The following is a 20,980-nucleotide window of genomic DNA, read 5'->3' on the forward strand; positions in this document are numbered from 1 at the left end:
TGTATTTTTAGTAGAGACAGGGTTTCACCATGTTGGCCAGGCTGGTTTTGAACTCCTGACCTTGAGTGATCCGCCCACCGTGGCCTCCCAAAGTGCTAGAATTACAGGCATGAGCCACCGTGCCCGGCCTGTTTTTTTTTTTAATTATTTTAAAAATTTTATTTATTTATTTATTGAGACAGGGTCTTGCTCTGTCGCCGAGGCTGGAGTGCAGTGGTGCAATCTCAGCCCACTGCAACCTCTGCCTCCTGGGTTCAAGCAATTCTCCAGCCTCAGCCTCCCGAATAGCTGGGATTACAGGTGCCCGCCACCACGCCCGGCTAATTTTTGTATTTTTAGTAGAGACAGGGTTTCACTATGTTGGCCAGGCTGGTCTTGAACTCCTGACTTCAAGTGATCTGCCCGCCTTGGCTTCCCAAAGTGCTGGGGTTACAGGCGTGAGCCACTCCTGGCCTCACTTCTATTTTTCAAACCGAGGGTGATGCTTAACCCAAGAGTAGGTGCTGTCAGGCCGAAACATCTGTTCTGGTCCTTGGCTGGCTTTCCCAAGGCCCTGAGTGTCCTAGGGCCTTGTGACTTCCTCTGTGAACTGGAAAACAGCACCCCCACTCCAGTCCTTGCTTGGCTAGGCTTGCCTGAGCAGAGCAGAGGTGAGAGGCAGGAAAGATCCAGCAGCCTCAGAGCTGTGAACGGTGCCAGCCCCGTGATTGACATGTCAGCCGCACTAATAGTATCGCTTCATCTCTCCAGACTCTCCCTCTCCCGGTTTGTCCACTGTTCTGTTTGGAAATAAGGTTGTGCCCTTAGTCATACCTTGATAAGAAGGGAGACGCCCCTGCCTGCCCTCTGTCTTCTGTCCCACCTCCTCTGCCGAACGTTCAGGAGTTACTCATTCAAAAGACCGTCAGATGAAATGTTTGCTAGAGATAACACTGTGAAGCATTTAGAAACACCTTGCACCAGCCTACTTCTTAAATACTTGTTAAAAATGAGATCACACCCCAAATAGAGTTTCATAGAATATACCTTTTTTATTTTTCATTATTTTTTGAGATGGAGTCTCACTCTGTTGCCCAAGCTGGAGTGCAGTGGCGCAATCTCAGCTCACTGCAACCTCTGCCTCCAGATTTCAAGTGATTCTCCTGCCTCAGCCTCCCAAGTAGCTGGAATTACACGCATGTGCCACCACACCTGGCTAATTTTTGTATTTTTAGTAAAGATATGTTTTCACCATGTTGGTCAGGCTGGTCTTGAACTCCTGATCTCAAGTGATCTGCCCACCTTGGCCTCCCAAAGTGCTAGGATTACAAGCATGAGCCACCGTGCCTGGCCTCTTTTTTAAATCCAGTTTTTATTCAGCAGAATGTTCCGAAAGATCCAGAGGGTAACATGTGGGCAAAGTCCCTGAGCCCTGGCTGGGGTGGCCTGGGTGGGGTCGCCTTCCTCCGACACCCAACTCGTGGGCTCTGGGCACCCAGCACTGGGTTCCTTCCCCCCAAACCCATCTCATGTGGGCCCTGGGCGCCCAGCGCCAGGTTCCTTCCCCCCACACCCATCATCTGGACTCTAGGCACCCAGCGCCGGGTTCCTTCCCCCCACACCCATCTCGTGTGGGCCCTGGGCGCCCAGCACCGGGTTCCTTCCCCCAACACCCATCTCGTGTGGGCCCTGGGCGCCCAGCGCTGGGTTCCTTCCCCCCACACCCATCTCGTGTGGGCCCTGGGTGCCCAGCGCTGGGTTCCTTCCCCCCACACCCATCTCATCTGGACTCTGGGCACCCAGCGCCGGGTTCCTTCCCCCAGGCCTTGAGCCTGGCTTTGCAGCTCCTGCTGCCCCAGGGCAGGTGGTGGTGGCCGCCCAGCCCTCACCCAGCCCTGAGTCCTGTGTGGAAGGCGATTCCTCCCACTTTACCGGGGAGGACACAGAGGCTGAGCGTGGTCACGGCCGAAGCCCCAGCGCAGCATCTGAGCTGCAGGCTGGCTGCCCCCCACCCTGCTGCACCCCCATATTCCACTCACAGACCTTCTTCCTGCTGAACGCAGCTGGGCCCTGACGCCTCTGTGCCTTGGCCACAAGGCACCTTCTGCTCACTCAGCTGTCCCTCCGGTCCCCGTAGGGCTGCAGACCCAGGCCCACCCAGTCACAGGCCTGGCAGCGAGGGGGAACAAAAGGGTCAAGGGGCCGCCCAGGGCTGGGAAGGGCCTTGCTCCACCTCGCTCTCCTCCATTCCCCACGTGGGCCTCCGTCTCCCATTCTGTGAAATGACCCGTTTGGGCCACAGGGTCCCCAAGTCCTCTTGGCTTGGGGCCGTCTGTTCCAAGAGGAGGGGCCATATTGGTCCTTGAGGCCCCCGCGGCCCAGTAAGTCTGCAGTGAGGCCTCCCTGGAGGTATACATCAACAAAAAGTCAAACTCCGTAAAGTGTTTGAGACATTTATTCTGAGCCAAAGATGAATGGCCGGGGGCCCATGACAGCCCCAGGAGACCCTCAGACCATGTGTTCAAGGTGGTCGGGCCACAGCTAGGTTTCATACATTTTAGGGGGACACAAGGCATCAATCAATACACATAAGCTGTACATTGGTTACGCCTAGAAAGGCGGAACCACCGGAAGCGGGGATGCTTCCAGGTCATAGGTGGATTCGAAGATTTTCTGATTGGCCGTTGGTTGAAAGAGTTATTGTCGGTAGATAGGAATGTCTGGGTTAAGATAATGGGTTGTGCAGACCGAGGTTTCATCATGCAGATGAAGCCTCCAGGCAGCAGACTGCAGAGAGAATGGATGGGAGATGTTTATTATCAGACTGAAAGACTGTTCTGCCAGTCATTCCAAAAGGGAGGGGGGATAACAAGGTATGTCCGTCTCCCGCTTCCCACCGTGGCCTGAACTCGTTTCTCAGGTTCACTTTGGAATGTCCTTGGCCAAGACGAGGGTCCGTTCATTTGGCTGGGGGTCTTAGGATTGATTTTCTGGTTTCCATATGCAATGGGAGTCGGGGAGAGATGGGGTGGGGGCAGCCTGAGGCTCAGCCCTGGCCAAGGAAGCCCCCTCCAGGCATTGGCCAGGTTCTGACTCCTACAGTGTTACAGCCGGCAGGGAACTTGGACCCACAAGCTCCTCCCCTCCCCAAGCCTCAGTTTCCTTGTTTGTAAGATGATGCCTGGGGTCCCTGCTTCCTTGTAGGGCTCAAACAAGGTCCTAGGCTCTATTAGGAACAGTGCCAAGGCAGGGGGCCCCCAACAGCTCAAGCAGGCTGGAGCTTGGTGCTCATGGAGTAGGGGAAGCTGGTGGCTTCTCAGGCTCATGACATTGTCCCTGCAGGGTGCAGGGCTATTCCCTGGTGGGGCTGGGGGTGTGTGTGGCCATTGGCAGGAACCCCGATGTTCTCATCCATGAGTCAGCGGAGATGGGAACATCAATTTATTTGAGTGGCTGGTGCAGCCGAGTCCTTGGAGGACAAGGAGTTTTTGCCAAGCCTGGGCCGAATGTGCCAGGGCTTGGGGCAGGGAAACTGTGTCCAGGGACACAGCTTCAAGGGCCCCTGGTTGATGTCCCCAGGGCCTGCTGAGTGCCAGGCCCTGGGACTCAGAGAGGACACCACCCGATGCAGGCCCTGGGACTCAGAGAGGACACCACCGGATGGAGCTGCCCAAAGGGAGTGCCAGTCGGATGTGGGGGTGGGGGAAGAGGAGGGACCAGGATGTGACCGGTCCGAGGTCTCATGGGGTGCCCAGGTGGGCTGGATTTACAGAGCATGGGTGGCCTGCAGGACCATGAAGGGGCAATAGGGGCAGAAGACAGAGGTTGGAGGCAGGGTGGCATGGAGGGTCTCGGGGCAGGGGCAGGAGGGTCTCCAGGGTGGTCAGTCTGCTGCAGTCAGCAGAGGGCACTGGAGGGGCCTGGGCTCGGGCTCCAGGTAGAGCTGACCTAGCCCAGAATGGGCAGGTGAGGGAAGGCCACCGCCTGGTGGGCTTGGCTGTCCCCTCACCTGGACCCCATCGCCGGCCTCTTCCTTGCACGGGGTAGATGCTCATTGATGTGGTGACGTCTAGCAGGAGGGTGGCCCTGGGCAGGGCTGTGAGCTGGGAGACCTGGGCTGGGATCTCAGCTTTGGGCCCACACACTGGGATGGAGGAGTGTTTACTGCTGTCTCTGAATGGCTGCAGGAAGGCTGAGGGGGCACATGGTTGATGGGCCAGGCCACTCTGGGCACAGTTGCTGAGAGTCTGCTCTTCCTCAATGGGGGCACCCGGGGCGGTGGAAGGGAGTCAGATGCCAATTCCCAATGGGTCCTGGTGGTCGTGCCCTGCTCCAGGGCCTTGGCACCTGCCCCCATAGCCATGGAGTCCAGGGGGGCCCCCAGGGGCTGGAAAGGCAGGGAAACAGATTCTCCTTGGGAGCCTCCAAGGAAGCCAGCCCTGGCTAGCACGTCTGTGCTCTGTCTCTGGCTTTGCCTGTTCTGGACATCTCTGGAGGTGTGAGCACCACGTGGCCTTTCATGTCTGGCTTCTTTCACTTAGCACGGTGGCTTCAGGTCCCTCCGCATTATTGCATGTGCCAGTGCTTTGCTCCTTTTTACACCTGAGTAATCGTCCACTGTGGAGTCATCCTTTCAGCTGCTGAGAGATGCGTGGGCAGTTTCCATCTGTAGCCATCGTGAGTGGTCGGGTGAGGCTGCTGAAGCAGACGAGTGAGGGCACTGCCCGGGCCATTTGGGCTGGAGCGGGGGTTTGAACTCCTCTTTGTGGGACCGAGGCTGTGTTCTTGCCCACACCTCTCCCTGCTCCAGGCCTGTCTTCCCCTTGGGACTGGGACTATGACTTGGTGGCTTCAGCCTCCGCAGGGTGAGCCTGATCCTGAGAGTCAGGCTGGGCTGAGGAGGACGGGTGGGCCTCCTGGGGGAGGTGACGACTTCGGACTGGACCTTGCAGGAGGGATGGGCCGTCTGAGGATGGGAGATGGGAGGAGGTATTGCAGGTTGGGCAGCAGGTGAGGCTGAGCTGGGAAGGGAGGTGGTTGAGGCTGGTTCTTGGGCTGAGTGCGGGGGAGGGGTTGGCCGGGGATCACCGAGAGGTCCCTCCAGGCTGCATGAGCAGAGGAGACACCCTACAGGTGATCTTCTTGCCTGTGTTTCTAGAATTCACAAATCCTACAATTCTAAGCTCTCAGAACCCTTGGATCTGAAGGTTCTCAAATGCTAAGGTTTCTAGATGTTAGCAGACGAAGGTGTCAAGACGCATGGGATCTACGATGCAGAGTTCTGAGTGGGGATATGCGTCCCCCACCCCGACTCACCCCACGATACATATCAGTAACAGCCTCTGCAACTCCGCCTTGGCGCCCCCGCACGTTCCAGGGGCAGTCACACTGATGGATTGCTGAGAACGTGCTGGAGGTGAGATGTGTTTGCCTGGAGCCTCCACACACTGTCGTCTCCAGCTGTGCCTGTCCCTCCCCACCTTGCACTCTGTGTCTCTTCCCTGCCCCCCTTGTGCCCCAGCCCCAGCCACCCCTGTTCTTTCCTGCCACCCAATCCTGTGCCCCACGACAAGGAGACTGAGCCCAGGGACAGCCAGGAAGGACCCCCTGGCAGGCTCTCAGGGTGGGAGAGAGGTTGTGGGGATCAGGGGCTTTGCAGAAGGGACAGGGAGGCAGCCCAGAGCACCCAGCTTCTTGGCCAGCAGCAGGTAACCTGGCTAGAGTGCGGGGCCCCCATGGGCCATCCCTGGGCCAGCTGCCCAGGGCTACCAGGAAGGCAGCTTGTTTTGTAGGAGGTCAGGCAGCGCCCTAACCCCACCTCTTGTCTTCCCTGATGTCACACCCCTGGGTCAGCCCCTTGGGCCGGAATGGGGGTGATGGTGGGAACTGGGAAGCTGAGAGAACAGGGAGGAGGCCGGGTGGGGCACACCAGGCTGTGGCTGTGGGGATGGGGAGATTCCTCGCCTGGGCAGGCCGGGCAGCAGCGGGGCAGTCCTGGGGGGTGTGGTGAATGCTTCTGCTCTCTTCCCCTGACTACATGGGATCCTCCGTCCCACCTCACCTGGAAAAGGGGCTTGGAACTGGGCTGCTCGGCCTTGGGCACACCAAACGGGGCCCTTGGAGCCCTGGGCTTCCTGGGGTGGCTGGGTCCCCACCCTGCCTCTGATCCATCCTGAGTCTGCATTTCTTCTCCAGGTGCCCCCTGCCCTTGGCCTCCCACCACGGCCTGGGAGTAGACAGTGGGCTGGGGCAGGCCCAGCGCTGTCCTCTGTGGGAAAGGAGGACTCTGGGCCTGGAAATAGTCGAGTGTGGACAGAAATAACCCTGACTGGCCTCAAAACAGAACATGGAAAATTAAATAGAGAACATTAGCATTCACCCCGCGCTTGCCACAGCCACTATCCCATTTGGGAGGCGGGCGCGTTTATCCTCATCTAGAGACAGGGAAACTGCGGCCCAGAGAGGGGAGGTGACCTTCCTGAGGCTCCTCTGCCAGCCGGCCAGGCCCTGTGACCCCTGTGCTTCTGTGCTTCCACAACACAGCCGCATCTCCACTTCTGCCCCGACAGTTCCTGCTGCAGCAGATGCACTTCCAGATGCAAACTCCTACTCATCCTTCAAAACCCAGCTAAATGTCACTTCCTCTGGAAAGCCTTCCCCACCTCTCTAGCAGGCAGTTGAGCCCAGCTTACATTTCCGACAGGCCCTCACTGCCCGGGATTGCAGCTGCGGGCTCCTTGAGGGCAGGGATTGTCCCTCATTCATCCTGATTCCATGCCAAGGCTTATAGTAGGTGCTCAATAAATGCTTGCTGAATGATAGATGGGCTGTGTGTGGTGCTAAGTTGAATGCCTTGTCCCTTTCCCACAATTTCATCTCAACCACCCAAGAAGTTAGCGTGAGTATGGCTGTTTTACCAAGGAGCAAACAGGCTTACAGAGGTGAACTCACCTGCTCCAAGGTCACACAACAGTCAAGGGCTGGACCTGGGATTTGGTCCCAGCCCCACAAACACAGCCCCACTATGTACCTAGCATGGGCTCAGGTAGGCCCTAGGGGTGGGCAGTGTATCTGACCACTCGGCCTGTCCACCTTCCCCTGCACCCGTGGCCCCACGGACCCCTGGGCTGGCTCTCAGGTGTGGCATCGCCACCTTCCCCCGCAGGCCCAGAACCCACCCTGCTGGGCCAGCATCGTCTCCCAAGGGCTCCCACACAGACACAGTGGGAGCCCCTTCCCTCAGGCTGGCCCCCAACTTGTCCCCTTAGAGGGGTCGTTGGTAAGCACTGTGGCCTGAGGCTTCCTCTGTGAGAGACTTGTGGGGGTCATGCCACAGGGGAAGAGGGAAGTGAATGGATAGAAGGTTCTAGAACTATTAGCTATTGCAGGGACAAGATATGAAGAAAGGATTTCAAATCCTGGTTTAAAGAATCAGCCAGGCACAGTGGCTCATGCCTATAATTATGGCACGTTAGGAGGCTGAGGCAGGAGGATCCCTTGAGCCCAGGAATTGGAGACCAGCCTGGGCAACATGTTGAGACTCCATTTCTACTAAAAGTAAAAAAAAAAAAAAAGATCTGACCATGGTTCCATGTGCCTGTAGTCCCAGCTACTGTGGGCATTGGGGTGAGGGTGGCTGTCGCTTGAGCCCAGGAGGTCGAGGCTGCAGTGAGCTGTGATTGCACCACTGCACTCCAGCCTGGGCGACAGAGCAAGACCCTGCCTCAAAACTAAAAACAAACAAAAAGAATCAAGGTTCTGGGGTTCTGGAGTTGTTTCCATCTTTCTGGCCTCCCCCAGTCCAGCAAAGGCCTATGGGTGAGGCAGAGCGAGTGCTGGAGAAGGTGGCAGCAGGTGGCCTGCGGGCCGGTGGACGGGAAGGAAGTGAGACAGCTGGCAGGCGACTCGGAGCCCGGGAGTGGGAGTGGGCTGGCAAGACCCCTGGCCTGGCCCTGCCCTGGCTCCCCAGAGGGTCTCAGGGCCCAGTGGCCACACTGCCCGCTCCCTGGGGCCCCCTGACAGGAGCTCCCACCGACCTCTCCAGGAATCTGGGGCCTGGGCCTTGTGCCCACCTGCCAGGCCAGTCCCCCCTCAGCTGAACCACAGTGGGCAGATGGATACACAGGCAGGGGCGTGGCCCAGCTGTCGGGCCAGGGTCTACTGGACACTGTCACTGTCTCCCTCTGTCCCTACAGGTGGGGCCTGTCCCCTCTGCCTGACCCAAGGGGCCAGAGACTGCCGAGTGACACACACCCAAGCACTCTCTCCCTCGCCACTGGCTTTGGGGCAGGTGCCAGTGATCTGGTTGGCAATGCTCAGGACTGCCTGTCAGGACATCTGAGCCCTCAGGCTGGTTTCTCGCTCCTGCCCACACAGCGATCTCGGCTGCCAGGCTGTGTGACTCGGGGTGGGGGGCTCTGACCTCTCTGGGCTCACAGGTGATGAATGAGGTTTTTAACCTGAGGACCATGGATGGCCGTGGGGCTCTTGGCTCCCCCCACAAGTGCAAGTGCAGCCTGTCATCCAGAAGGAGAGGCAGCTCCCCAGCGGCCCCCTGACCCCTACACAGCTGCCCAGCCCCAGCCCCACTGCTCTTCGCTGGGGTGACTCCAGACAGGGCATTTTCTGTCTCCCAGCATGCTCCCCACCCATCTCTACAACAGGGAAAACAGTTTCGCTCTGCAAGGCAGCACACCGCCTCGGGACCTGGAGAGAAGGCGAAGGTGAGGAGTGGGCTCTGCCCCCAGCTGTGTGCCCCGGGCAGAGTGAGGGCTCACTTCGCTGAGCCTCAGCCTCCTTCTGCTTGGGAGGAGGGCATTATAAGAACCCCTCCTGTCCGGGTATACAGAGGAGGGAGGAGCTAGCCTGCCTGTGCGTGGAGGGTGGAGGGTGGAGGGCACTTGTACCCGACTCCATCTGCGCTCCATCTGCAAGGCTGGCATGGGGCAGGCACACAGTGAAGACGCCCTCACTTGTCCCCAAGTTGGGAAGGCAAAGGAACCTGCAAGGCCACTCAGGTAAGGAGGAGTGCAGACATTCTCTCGAGGCTGTGACCCCTGAGCGCAAGCCCTCCCCTAGGTGGGGAAAGAGACCTAGAGGGAGGGGCAGTCCGAGAACCTCTCCCAGGCCGGTCAGGAAGTCACAGATCCTCTGAGCATTCTTCCAGGATTGCTCAGCTCTGGGGACGACGCCTTGAGAGACAGGCGGCAGAGGAAGGTCAGAGGGTCCTGGTGCCTCTGCAGCCGCTCCCAGGCCAGCAGCGCCACCTGGTGGTCACATGCCCCAGGCACTTCCATCCTGCCGGCATTCCCAGCGGATCAGTGGAGGGGCTGGGGCCAGCTGGAGGGGCTCGCCCAGGCTGGGCTGGGGCCCAGAATGTGCCCCCTTAGCTCTGCCCACCCCTATGTGTGTGCAAGTTCCAGGGAAAGCCCAGAGCAAATAGGGCTGGCCCCAGGGGAATGAGCCCCATTGGAGGGGTTGGCCACTGTGATCATGGTGCATGGATGTAAGGGTGTGTATGGGGAGGCAGACGTTTTGTTGGGAGTGAGACCCTCAGTTATACCTGGCACAGGGTGGGTAGATAAACTGTTGATTGAATTAATGAATGAACGTGCTGGGGACTGTCCAGAGGACAGCCCTGCTCCTTTCATTAGCTCAGTTCAATCACTGATTGAGTGCCAAACACCATGGGAGGACACACACACACACACACACACACATACACATACTCACATACACACACACAGACTCACATACACACACAGACTCACATACACACACGCATACACATACATACACACACATACAGACTCACACACACACACACAGACTCACATACACAGACACACAGACTTACACACGGACACACACACATACAGACTCACATATACACAGACTCACATACACACACAGAGACTCACATACACACAGACACACACAGACTCAAATACACACACAGACTCACATACACACACAGAGACTCACATACACACAGACACACACAGACTCAAATACACACACAGACTCACATACACACACTCATACACACATACAGACTCACATACACATAGACACACACAGATTCACATACACACACACAGACACACACAGATTCACATACACACACAGACTCACACACAGACACACACAGACTCACATACACACACACAGACTCACATACACAGACTCATGCATATATACATATACATAGGTACATACACACACTCACAAACATAAATACATGTACACACACATATACAGACTCACATACACACACATGTATGTATACATACAAACACAAACATACACACACGTGCATACACAGACACACACAGCGACTCAGTACACACACGTACATACAGACATCACATATACAATACATACACAGACTCACAAACACACACACAGACTCACATGCATATACACATACATACACATATGCACATACATACACAATGTACACACAGACTCACATACATATACACGTACATACACACAGATACGCAGACACATATACAACCATGCTCCACATAACAACGTTTCAGTCAGTGATGGGCTGCGTATATGACCGTGGTCCTATCAGATTCTAAATAGCTGAAAAATGGCTGTTGCCCAGTGATGTCCCAGCCATCGTAACACTGTGGCACAGTGCGTTACCTTTTCTATGTGTGGATTTGTTTAGTTGCACACATACTTATCACCGTGTTACATCGCCCACAGGACTCAGTACAGTAACACGCGGTACAGGTTTGCAGCCTAGGAGCAAAGCCTACGGTGTAGAGCCGAGGGGTGCTGGAGGCCGTTCCATCTGAGTTTGTGTAAGGACAGTCTGTGACGGTCCCCTAATGAGGAAATGGTCTAATGATGCATTTCTCAGAATGTATCTTGTCAGTGAGTGACGCATGACTGTACATAGGTACATGGACACACACACTCACACATGCACACTGCTGCAGTTTGCACGGGTGCCCCTAGGTTCACATGTCAGAAACTCGATCACCAGTGTGACAGTGTTGGGATGAGGGGCCACTGGGAGGTGTTTGAGTCATGCGGGCACCACCCTCATGAATGGATTAATACGTTATCTCAGGAATGGTTCTTTTTCCCCCAAAGCAACAAAAGGTAAAAGCAGGGAATGGTTCATCATCCTGGGAGTGGGTTCCTTAGGAAAGGACAAGTTTGGCACACTCTCTGTCTCTGTCTGTCTCTCTATCTGTCTCGCCTTCACCACATGGGGCCCCTCCATCTTGGACTTCCCAGCCTCCGGAATTTGTTGAGCCAATTAATTCCTAGTCATTAGGAATTAGCCAGTTTGTGGTGTTCTGCACATGTGGTTATAGCAACAGAAAGTGGACTGAGACACACACACACACACACACACACACATTCCTGCATGTACACATGAATGCCTGCGTACATGTAGACACACAGACACGCAGGCATGCATAACACGTGCCTACACACAGATCCACACACACTCACTTAATTCCCGCAACCTTGCCTTAAGGCAGAGGGTGTCCGCAATCTCCCCTTGACAGAGGAGGAAACTGAGGCTTAGGAAAGACATGTAACTTGCCGAGGGGCTAGTGTGATTCAGGGGCCTGGCGGCTGGGCCATCCTGTTACCTGGGCTGTATTCTGGAGGGCTTGCTCTGGGTTGGGCTGTGGCAGCCTCTCTGTGATCTCCCAAGTTAGGGTTCTGGGAGCTCCCCAAAACCCTTCCATGGCTTTGTTCTGGAGAGGATGGTTGAGGTGGGGGATTCAGACTCCTGGACCTCAACCCTGCACCCCCACCAGGCCACTAAGAGGGGCACCCGTGGGGGTGAGTGGAGGACCCTGACCCCAGGCCACTGGTACCGCCTGGATGCCTGCAGTACACAGGGGATCCGATGCCCTTCAGCCCCCAGGCTGGCCCCGATGTGAAGTCTGATGGGTGTTGGGCCCCGGTGCTGCCCCCTTCCCCGACAGGTAGCTCATTTGCTGAGTTTCCAAGCAGAATAGTTTGTAAAATGTGCAATGCATTTGGGAGGGGATGAGCCTCTCATGGACAGCAGGGCAGGTACCAGGAGAGTGGTGGACCCAGCCCTCCCAGTCCCCTGGGAGCCCCACCCAGGCACACCAGGTTCAGATGGTCAGTGCCTGTTCCCCCGGGAACTCTTGGTGGCTGAAGATGCCTGTGGACTCCCATTATGTAAAACACCGAGGATTCCCAAAACCCAGTGATGCTATAATGTCATTGAAATACTGAGCACATAGATGATGTGGCATTTCCTGACTGGCCCTTGGGGTCAAGTGGTAGTCTGAAGGGCAGCTCTCACTGGGTGGTCAGACAGCACGCTGGACACCCAGGGGCCCCTCGATGCTGTGACATGCCAGGGAGGCACCCGGGTCCCTGATGTTCCAGTGCAGGACAAGTGACAGCCCACCTGGCCCACTCTTCCCCCCCAGGTTCATGCCCCACCCCCACTCCATCTCAGCAGAGTGTCCCGAGGCCTCCCTGGGTTGTGGTGTTGGGCGAGTTCCCCTCTCTGTCCACGACTCCCACGCCGGTGCCCTGGGAAGCTGGGGGGCTGTAGGAGAAGGACAGGCACAGAGCCTGGGGCTGGCTTATAAACACAAGAGCTTTTCCCACGTCAGCCCTTGGCGTCAACTTGTGAGGGCGTCCCCATGCAGGCGTGATAGGCGGAGGCTGTGCTGAGGGCCGGGGCAGCAGAGGAGGTGGGCAGGGCCCAGAGGCACTGGGTGGGTACCTCGCACACCAGGGCTAGGGAACCATTTGTTCTAAGCTCTGGATTACAGATGGGGAAACTGAGGCCCAGAGAGGGGCAGGGACATGGCTGAGGTCTCAGGGGGACCCCCGAGCGGCCAGGCCTCCGCTGCCTCCCTTGGGCGGGTGCGAGGGGCACCTGCGGTTTGGTGTTAGGCTCCCACCTACAGGGACAAAGCCCAGGCTCAGAGGTGACCTGGAATCAGCGAATCAGGGGCCGAGCTGGACTAGGCAGGAGGGTGTGTGGTTGCAGCAGGTGAGCTCATCTGTAAAACGGGGGTACGACACCCCTGCCCTGCCAGCCTGTCCAGGTCTGTGCGGCACTTGGCGCTCCCAGCACCACACCCTCCAGGAGAGGCCCAGCTGGGAGTCATCTGGAAGAAGTCCCTCCTGGCCCAGGTGGGCAAAGAGAGGACCAGGAGGGAATGACGTTGAGCACCTCTTCCTCATTGGAGCCCTCCTGGGTGACCCCGTCCTGTGCCCAACACTTGACTGTTCTCCCTGGAGCTGGCCACATGGGGTTAGGATCTGAGCACTCCTGCAGCTGAGCCACGAGAGCTCAGGACTCCCCAGGGCTCTGCAGGGGGCCTGGCCTCAGCTCCAGCTGAGTTCCAGAGAGGTGCTGCAGGGGAGAGTTAGGGAGACACACCTGGAGGCCCAGAACTAGCCGAGGGATGGTGAAGGGGTCATCCGTGCTGAGTCCTTGAGGGCTCAGTGAGGCCGAGGAAAGGTGGGGCAGGGTCCAATCTGGAGGGCGAGGCTGGGCCTTGTGGCCTGTCCTGGGGTGGGGTGGGGAGGAATCAGCTTCAAGAGGCGGCCCCAGGAAGAGTAGGGGCAGAGGAGGGGGTGGGACTTGACAAGCGGAAGGCCCTGGCTGGGGCTGGGCACAGGCTGCTGGGCCAGTGGGGCGGGGGCCAGGAGTCATGGAGCAGGAGGTGGTCCGAGGAGATGGGGTGAGGGACCATCCATGGGGAGGGAATGGCAGGGGACAGGACTGGGAGCAGGAGAGTGTGGTCTCATGGGCGGAGCCACTTCCCCAGGCCTGTCCTGGCCCTCCAGCTGCAGCCCCTCCCCTCGGCCCCTCTCTCTCCTCCCACCTTTCCTACTCACCCCTCCACTCCCTCCTGCACCTGGGCCCGCCCCTCCACAGCCAGAGACTTTCTGCAGACGCTGAGCTTGACTGCTCCCTCTCCCTGGCCCACAGCTTTCTGATGGGGGGTCAGGAAGTAGGGGGTGGCCTTGACCCTGGAGTCAGGCAGGGCTGGGAGGGGAATTCCAGCTCCTTTTTGAGGTGGCGCCTGGGTACGTTGGGTTGGTCCCATGATGTCTCTAAGCCTCAGTTTTCTCCTCTGTGAATTGGGTGCACAGACCCCTTCGGGTGGGGGCCCAGCTCTGGAGGGTGGGCGGATGTGGCCACGTGGGTCCCCTCTCATCCCGTGAGGACTTGCCCCAGGAGGTGACGGGGTGGGGAACACAGAGCGCTGGGCTGCAGAGGCCCTGAAGGAGAGAGGAGGGGCTGTGTGTGAAGAGGCAGGGAGGCTGGAGTCAGAACTGCTAAGCCAGGTGGCAAGCAGGGTGCGTGGGGGGGTGGAGATAGGGGGTGTCCAGCTCCAATAGGGCACACGGGGGGGTGTCCAGCGCAGATAGTGCATCCCCACCCCGCTCCATGCCTTCAGGCCTCCAGGAAGCTGGGGCAGGCACCCAGGCAACATTTCCTGCTATTAATGGAGCTTTAATCTAAACAGGCCCTAATATTTACATCCAGACGCCTCCGGCCGCCGCGGGTGCCAGACTGTGGGAGTGATGAGCCCCCAGACAGCGCCTCCCCACCCAGAGCTCTGCTGGGCCAGACCAGAGACAAAGAACTGGGCACCTGGGGGCCCTGGTTTGAGCCCCCTCCCTGGCCACCCCCAAAGCCTAAGTTTCTCCTCTAGGAATGGAGGTGGTCATCTCACCCTCCCAGGTTCAGTGAAGGGGCCACTCAGCGGCACTTAGTAGGCCCACAAGGAGGCCAGTGCTCCCTCTCCCTGGTGTGTTGGACCAGCTGACCCATCCCCTCCCTCTCCCTCTAGGCCATATCTCTGCTGATATGATAGGACTCAGTGGCTGTGGGTGGTCTGGCTGCCTCGCCCACCTCCACGTCCTTGCCCTGGGTAGGCAGGGTCGGGATCAGGGATGGAGCCCCTTGTTCTGCTGGTCCATGCCCCCCACCCAGCTGCTATGCCCACACCCTGCTGGCAAGTCAGCCACTTGTGCCCCCTCCATCCCCTGCCCATCAGAGCTGGGCAGGGCTCAAGGCCCCTAAATCTGCCTCCCAGCAGGGATGACAAAACCACAAAACCACTGCCGCTGCCTCCCTGTGGAGCCTTGCTGGTCCGCAGGACACAGAGTTGGAGCGTGCGTAGGGCTGCCACCCTGCTCCATACCCTCCGCCAGCTCCATGTCCCCCACCAGCCCAGGAGCAGAGTCGTGGGCAAGAATAGAATAAACAGCTTTAATTCCAGACGAGGACATCTCGTGAAGGAGATTGTTTACGTCGGATATAAATACACACACCATTTCACGTCACTTGGGCGTTTTGAAAATCTGGAAAGGGAGACCATGGGGAGGGGGTGCGAAGATCTCACGCCCTGTCCCCGTGAGTGTGGAGAGGGGGCACGCACAGATCTTACCTCTGCCCCTGTGGGACCAAGGACAGTCTTGGTCTGACTTTTGAACCTCCTGGGCCTCGGTGCCCACAGAGGAGGCTGAAGTGGGAAGGAGCTGGCCGTCAGAAGGAGGAAGCAAGCAGCCGGGGGAGCTGTGGGGCCCAGTCCAGGGCACTGGGGTGACCCCCTTCCCCAGCCCCCTGCCCTCCAGCTGTAAGGCTGAGGAGAGGAGAAAGAGGAGTGGGGTGTGGAGAAACTGAGGCTTGCCTATCAAGGGTTCTGCATCGGGGGCTGGCAGGCAGTTCTCAGAGGTCTGAGGATGGGCCCCAAGCCTGTGTCCCTGGCCACAGAAGACAGGCGGCCTGTTCTGTCCAGCATGAGTGGTAGTGGACGCACCTGCTTCGGACAGGATGTCCTTCCTCTCCCGGCCTCTTATAGTCTGAGAAGCCTCTGAGGCCCGAGGAACCCAAGTTGAATGATGGGATTTCAGACTTGGAGACAAGGAGGGGACCTGGCTCACCTACCTTAGAGACCCTTCCTCCTGAAGAAAGGGATTGTTCCAGAAAAATTGCAAGCCCTGCCTCTTCAAGCACAGCAATCCTCAAGTGTCAGCCATTCACTCTTTAGTGTGAATTAGAGTGACAACCAGGAATGGAGCCAGGCTGGGGGTCATTGATGGGGAGGCCAAAGGCTCGAGGGGCAGGTAACACTGGTGGAGGAGGGGCAGGGAAGACTGGCGGGGAAGGGGCCGGGAAGACTGGTAGGGGAGGGGAGGGGCCGGGAAGCTGCATGGAAGGCCCTTCACTGGCCCCAGCGAGGCGGGCGCTTGGCCTTACCTTTGCCCAGGCCATTCCCCGTCACCTTAGCACTCCTTCCCCCTGGCCCCTGCCTCCTTGCAGCCCCGGGCTGGAGGGGTCTTCACAGTACAGTGCGGGACCAAGGGCAGAGGGGTGTCATACTCCAGGCCACGTGCAGAGCTTGCTTGAGAGGCGGGAGTGGGAGCCGGCAGGTAGTCTCTGGGGCTTTGGGCGCCCCTTAAGATGGAGCAAGAGGACCCACAGCCCCTGGAGGAATGGAGTCCAGAGTCCCTGGCCCTGGATGACTTGTGAGCGTGGGTGGAGGGGTCCCAGGTAAGCAAGGCCATTCAGGGACTGGTGGGCCACATGAGCCTGGAAGAAGCTCATGGCTTGGGCTGGGCAGGACACCTGAGCCCTGACCCCTCACTCCTCAGCTCTAGGCGTGTGACCACGTGGGTGCCGGCTCGCAGCCCTGGGAATGATGGCTCGCTCGCTGTTGGTGCCTGCTTGCCTGAAAGCCGCTGTGAAGGCTGCACCTGTGGTCAGCGGGGTTTTTCTGCATGCACAGCCCTGTCCCCCAGCCGTGTCCTTTCCCGAACGCTGGGCCCCTGTGCCTTGTGGAACCCGCATCCCTGGTAAGCCACGGCCCCTCTCTGAGCAGCACCCGAGAGCTGGGGGCTGGGGGAAGGTTCCAGAATTGTGCCTGGTGCCTGGTAAGTATCAAGAATGCTGGCGGCCATGGTGATACCCACTGCTTCTCGGGCATCCGGACCCAGGGAGGAAGTAGCCCTGGCAGCACTCCCAGTTCCACCACCTTGCTGGGCACACCTCTGACTCTTCTGGGCTGGTGCCCCCCACCTCAGCTGCTCCACATGGCCACAGCTGGGGTTGGTGAGGACAATACTGGCCTTGGATGACTCAGGCACTCACTCTATGACCTTGGCAAGCCCCTTTCTCCCTCTGAGCCTCAGTTTCTTCATGTGTAACATGGGGATATAAAGTCCAGGACCCTAAACTGGGGACAGGAGACTCTGCCTCGAGCTGAATCGGGGAGCCCCGGCCTTTTCCTCCTCCTCCCCATCCTGCTCCCAGCCACACAGGCCACGGTCACCCTGAGTGTGTAGGACTTCTCTGTAGCCAAAGGCCTGGCCTGAGGACCTGAGCCCAACTCGCCTGCTTCAGTGGCTATGGCCAGGTCTGATGGCAGGGCCTCAGAGCCGGAAGTGCCAGGGATGTCCCACACTCCTCTTCCTCACCACAGGCTCCCTTCCCCATTACCAGTCCTGAAAGGGCTGGGAGCTTGGACACTCGGCAGAAGGCACGTGGGAGGAAATCCTAGAGTCCAGCTCTGAGGAGATGATCAGAGGCCCCAGCCAGAGAAAAGCTCCCTCCCTAGTGAAAGCATGGGGACTCATAGTGAGCTGGGCCAGAGCAGCTGGTCATGTCCTCTCTGCCCCCGGAGGGGAGGAAAATGGCTGTTTGCATGGGGAGATGGTGGCCACAACCTGGCATGCCTGGGTTCACTGCTGCGTGACTTTGTTCTTGGTTTTCTTATCCATAGGATGGGGCTGTGAGCACTGCCTCTGCCTGGGGCAGCAGGCGAGCCGTTCTGAGGCCATTCCTAGAGTGGGGGTTTTGGGAAGATCGTGCACTCTCCGTGGAAGGAGGTGCAAGGGCACTGGAGGAGGTGGGGCTGGTTTTCATTCTGACCCTGCCATTTCCCAGCTGTGGCCCCTGTGTGTGTCACTTGACCCCTCCAGCACCAAGAAATGGATGAAAAATAGCCTCTCCTTTGTGGGTTGTTGTGGGTTCAAGTGCAACCTAGATATCAAAGTGCTTGCTCACAGCAGAGCACTGTGGGTGTCTGCCGTTTTATCGTGCAATTCACGGAGGCCTCAGGTGAGGGGGTCTTGCAGAGACATGCACCCCCCCACCTCCATTAATGCAACACGAATGCTCCCTGGCCTTTTCTTTCTGTCCTTGTCCTTCCTCCTGTGTGTGTGTTGGAGGGAGCATTGTTGTTGTTAGCTCTCTCGGGAATTCAGGTTGTTTCTTAACTCTCTTGGGAATTCCCAGCACCTAAATAATCTTTGTCCTTTTTTCTTTTTTCTTTTTCATCTCATCCTTCTAATCAATGGAATCCACTTTGCCCTTTTTTCTGAGGAACTCCTTCTGGAGACAAACTGGCCAAAGTGAGGAGCAGCTCCCGGCTACCCCTGTGAGTTTTCAGTGGACGTGCTATACCCCAGGAACAGCAAATCACCAGCATTCAGGCCACCACATCCCATCAGAGCCAGTGGCAGACATTGCTAATCAACCACAGCACAGTGGCCTTAGACGCTCAATGTGGTGTTCTGGGTAGCCATCACCAATCAATTGAGATGGAACCGATTGCCACCCCTGGCATGGTGGGTGTCCACGCTGGCATGCCCAGATGAGTCCTGACCTTCGGCCCCTGGCAGAGCCCTGCTGACTAAGCCTCAGGCCCATTAGCCAGGGCCTGGGTGAGGGCGTGAGGGCCGGCACTGAGGATGTGATGACGGCCTGAGCCCTTGGAGCTCCTGTGCATGCTGACCACGTCACCACTGCTGGGCTCACGCTCTCCGTGCTGGCCGAAGAGGCCTCGGACGGTGGCCTGGAAGCCACTGGTGACGAAGCAGTAGACGATGGGGTCCATGCAGCTGTTGAGGCTGCTGAGGGTCACGGCCACGTGGTAGACCACGAGGCTCGTGTGGTGTGGCATGTCGGGCCACAGCGCCACGGCCACTTGGCGGGCATGGAAGGGCGTGAAGCAGACGAGAAAGATGATGAGCACCGTGAGCAGGAGCTGCATGGCCCGCACGCGGCGCTGGCGACCCTGGCGGAGCAGACCCGGCCGCGACAGTGCACACATGATGCGGCCGGTAAACACGCTGATGACCAGCAGAGGCAGCAGGAACTCCAGGACAGTCAGCGCAAAGACACGGCAGCAGGGCCGGCTGCCTGTCACGCCCAGCACCGACAGGGTGACGGCACCGGCGGCCAGCCACACGAAGGCGCACACGGCCCTGGCACAGGCAGGCTGGCGGCAGCGGCGGGAGCCTTCGGGCCGTACGATGGCCAGGTAGCGGTCCACGCAGATGCAGGTGAGGAAGAGGATGGAGCAGTGCATGTTGAGGAAGTAACCGAGGACGTGCGGGAAGGCGCAGTGCAGGCAGCCCCTGGCGCCGTAGTACACAGCGAAGCGCGTGGGCAGGGACAGCCCTACCAGTAGATCGGTCACCACCAGGTTGATGGTGTAGATGACTGAGGGTGTCTTGGCCCGGGTGCGGCAGCAGAAGACGTACAGCGCCAGCCCGTTGAGCACCAGCCCCGCCAGGAAGATGGCTCCGTGCACCGCCATCAGCGCCAGCCACAGGCCTGGGAAGGCGCCATGCAGCTCCTCGTCCAGCCGGGCAAACAGGTGGAACAGGGGCACCTCCAGCCCGCTGGCATTGGTCCGCACTGTTGTCACTGCGGTGGCATTGGGGACTGCCCCGGCCGAGGGCCCCGCTGGAGACACAGAGGGCATGACGGCAGCCAGCACACCCCAGGCCTGGAAGCAAGGAGACCAGGTCACCCCAGGCGCCAGCCTGGCCTTAAGCCCTGCCCTGAGGCCCAGAACTCAGCTGGCCCGTCTGCCCCTGCACGCCCAGCAGCCCCCATCTCCATGCCCTCACCTGGCCGGGGCCTCAAATGCCTGCTACCTTGGCTCTACCCAGAGGGAGCCTCGGACATCAGCAGAAAAGGCACAGGCTTTCAGAGTCAGACACGTGTTCAAATTCCAGGACTGGCACTTGCCAGCATGGAGACTTGACAAAATATGGAGGTTTCTGCGACCGTCCTGGCACGAGGAGGAGGTGGAAACACGTGCAGTGCAGGGCTGTCCTCAGGATGGAGAGCTGATAAGGGCAAGATCACGGGGCTCCAGTGTGCAGTTCCAGGGCCTGGCTCCAGCCCCAGCTGTGCCACTGACTAGTGTGCTTGCTCGGGTAGGCCACTGAACCTCTCTACCTGCTTCCTAATCCATGTCACTGGGATCGCGTTGCTGCTGGGGTGACTAAGCAAGCGGGTCAGCACAGCAGCGCCAGCAGAGTTGGTGGCTGATGAACCAGTTCTGCTGGGACAGAGCCTTGTTCATGGTGGGGACTTCTGACTGCCCTGCCCACTCCCCTGTCCCCACACCCACCGTCATGGCCCCCATCCTCTGGGACCACCCATCTGTTCTCCCCTCCTCCCAGGCCAGCATCAGGTCAATGCCCTGGATGGGGGTCCACATGAGGGAGCTTTACAAAGGGAATTAGGCTGTCCAGTGGGGCTGCATGGGAGCCAAGGACCAGTCTCACTGGGCACCCCAGGCTCCTACTGGCCCTGAGAGGCGGGCACCCCTATGATCCCCCCAAACTACGGAAAAGGAGACAGAGGCCCCTGTGGGGTGGCTGGCTGGGGCTGAAGCCTGGAGCCAGGGTGTGAGTCAAATAAACACTGAGCTCCCGTCTGGCCTGGGCAGGGGGGCCGGGGTGGGGGGCGGGCGAGGGGCTGTGCCGGAGCCACCCACTCTGTTTATGTTCCTGCCCTGGCGTGTTTAACTCGGCAGTGATTTATCCCTCTATTTATAAATGAAGGGTTAACGGCCCTACCCCCACCCTAGAGCTGGGCTGACCCTCCATATAAGGGCATTTCTGGCTTTTTCAGGAGAAAGGAGAAGCCTTTGGGGCCAGGCAGGGTGGGGAGGCTCGTGGGCCGTTTCTTCTGCACAGCGCCCCTCCCCCA

The 20,980-nt window shown here is 58.6% G+C and overlaps 1 protein-coding gene and 1 long non-coding RNA gene across 2 annotated transcripts; one reads left to right on the forward strand and one right to left on the reverse strand.

Annotated features, from left to right (window-relative positions):
* The first annotated feature begins 2,728 nt into the window (after nucleotides 1-2,728).
* LOC107976528 (uncharacterized) lies at nucleotides 2,729-6,800 on the forward strand. The gene is made up of 4 exons (XR_001720574.3): nucleotides 2,729-2,852; nucleotides 4,521-4,656; nucleotides 5,138-5,395; nucleotides 6,523-6,800. It is a non-coding gene; the product is annotated as an uncharacterized LOC107976528 (long non-coding RNA).
* A 7,192-nt stretch (nucleotides 6,801-13,992) lies between these two features.
* On the reverse strand, nucleotides 13,993-20,668 carry GPR20 (G protein-coupled receptor 20). The gene has a single exon (XM_016959946.4). The coding sequence runs from the start codon at nucleotides 19,737-19,739 to the stop codon at nucleotides 18,663-18,665; it is 1,077 nt and encodes a 358-aa protein (XP_016815435.1). The 5' UTR covers nucleotides 19,740-20,668; the 3' UTR covers nucleotides 13,993-18,662.
* Between the last annotated feature and the right edge of the window lie 312 nt (nucleotides 20,669-20,980).

The sequence above is a fragment of the Pan troglodytes genome, chromosome 7 (genome assembly GCF_028858775.2).
Source record: "Pan troglodytes isolate AG18354 chromosome 7, NHGRI_mPanTro3-v2.0_pri, whole genome shotgun sequence".
Lineage (NCBI taxonomy): Eukaryota > Metazoa > Chordata > Mammalia > Primates > Hominidae > Pan > Pan troglodytes.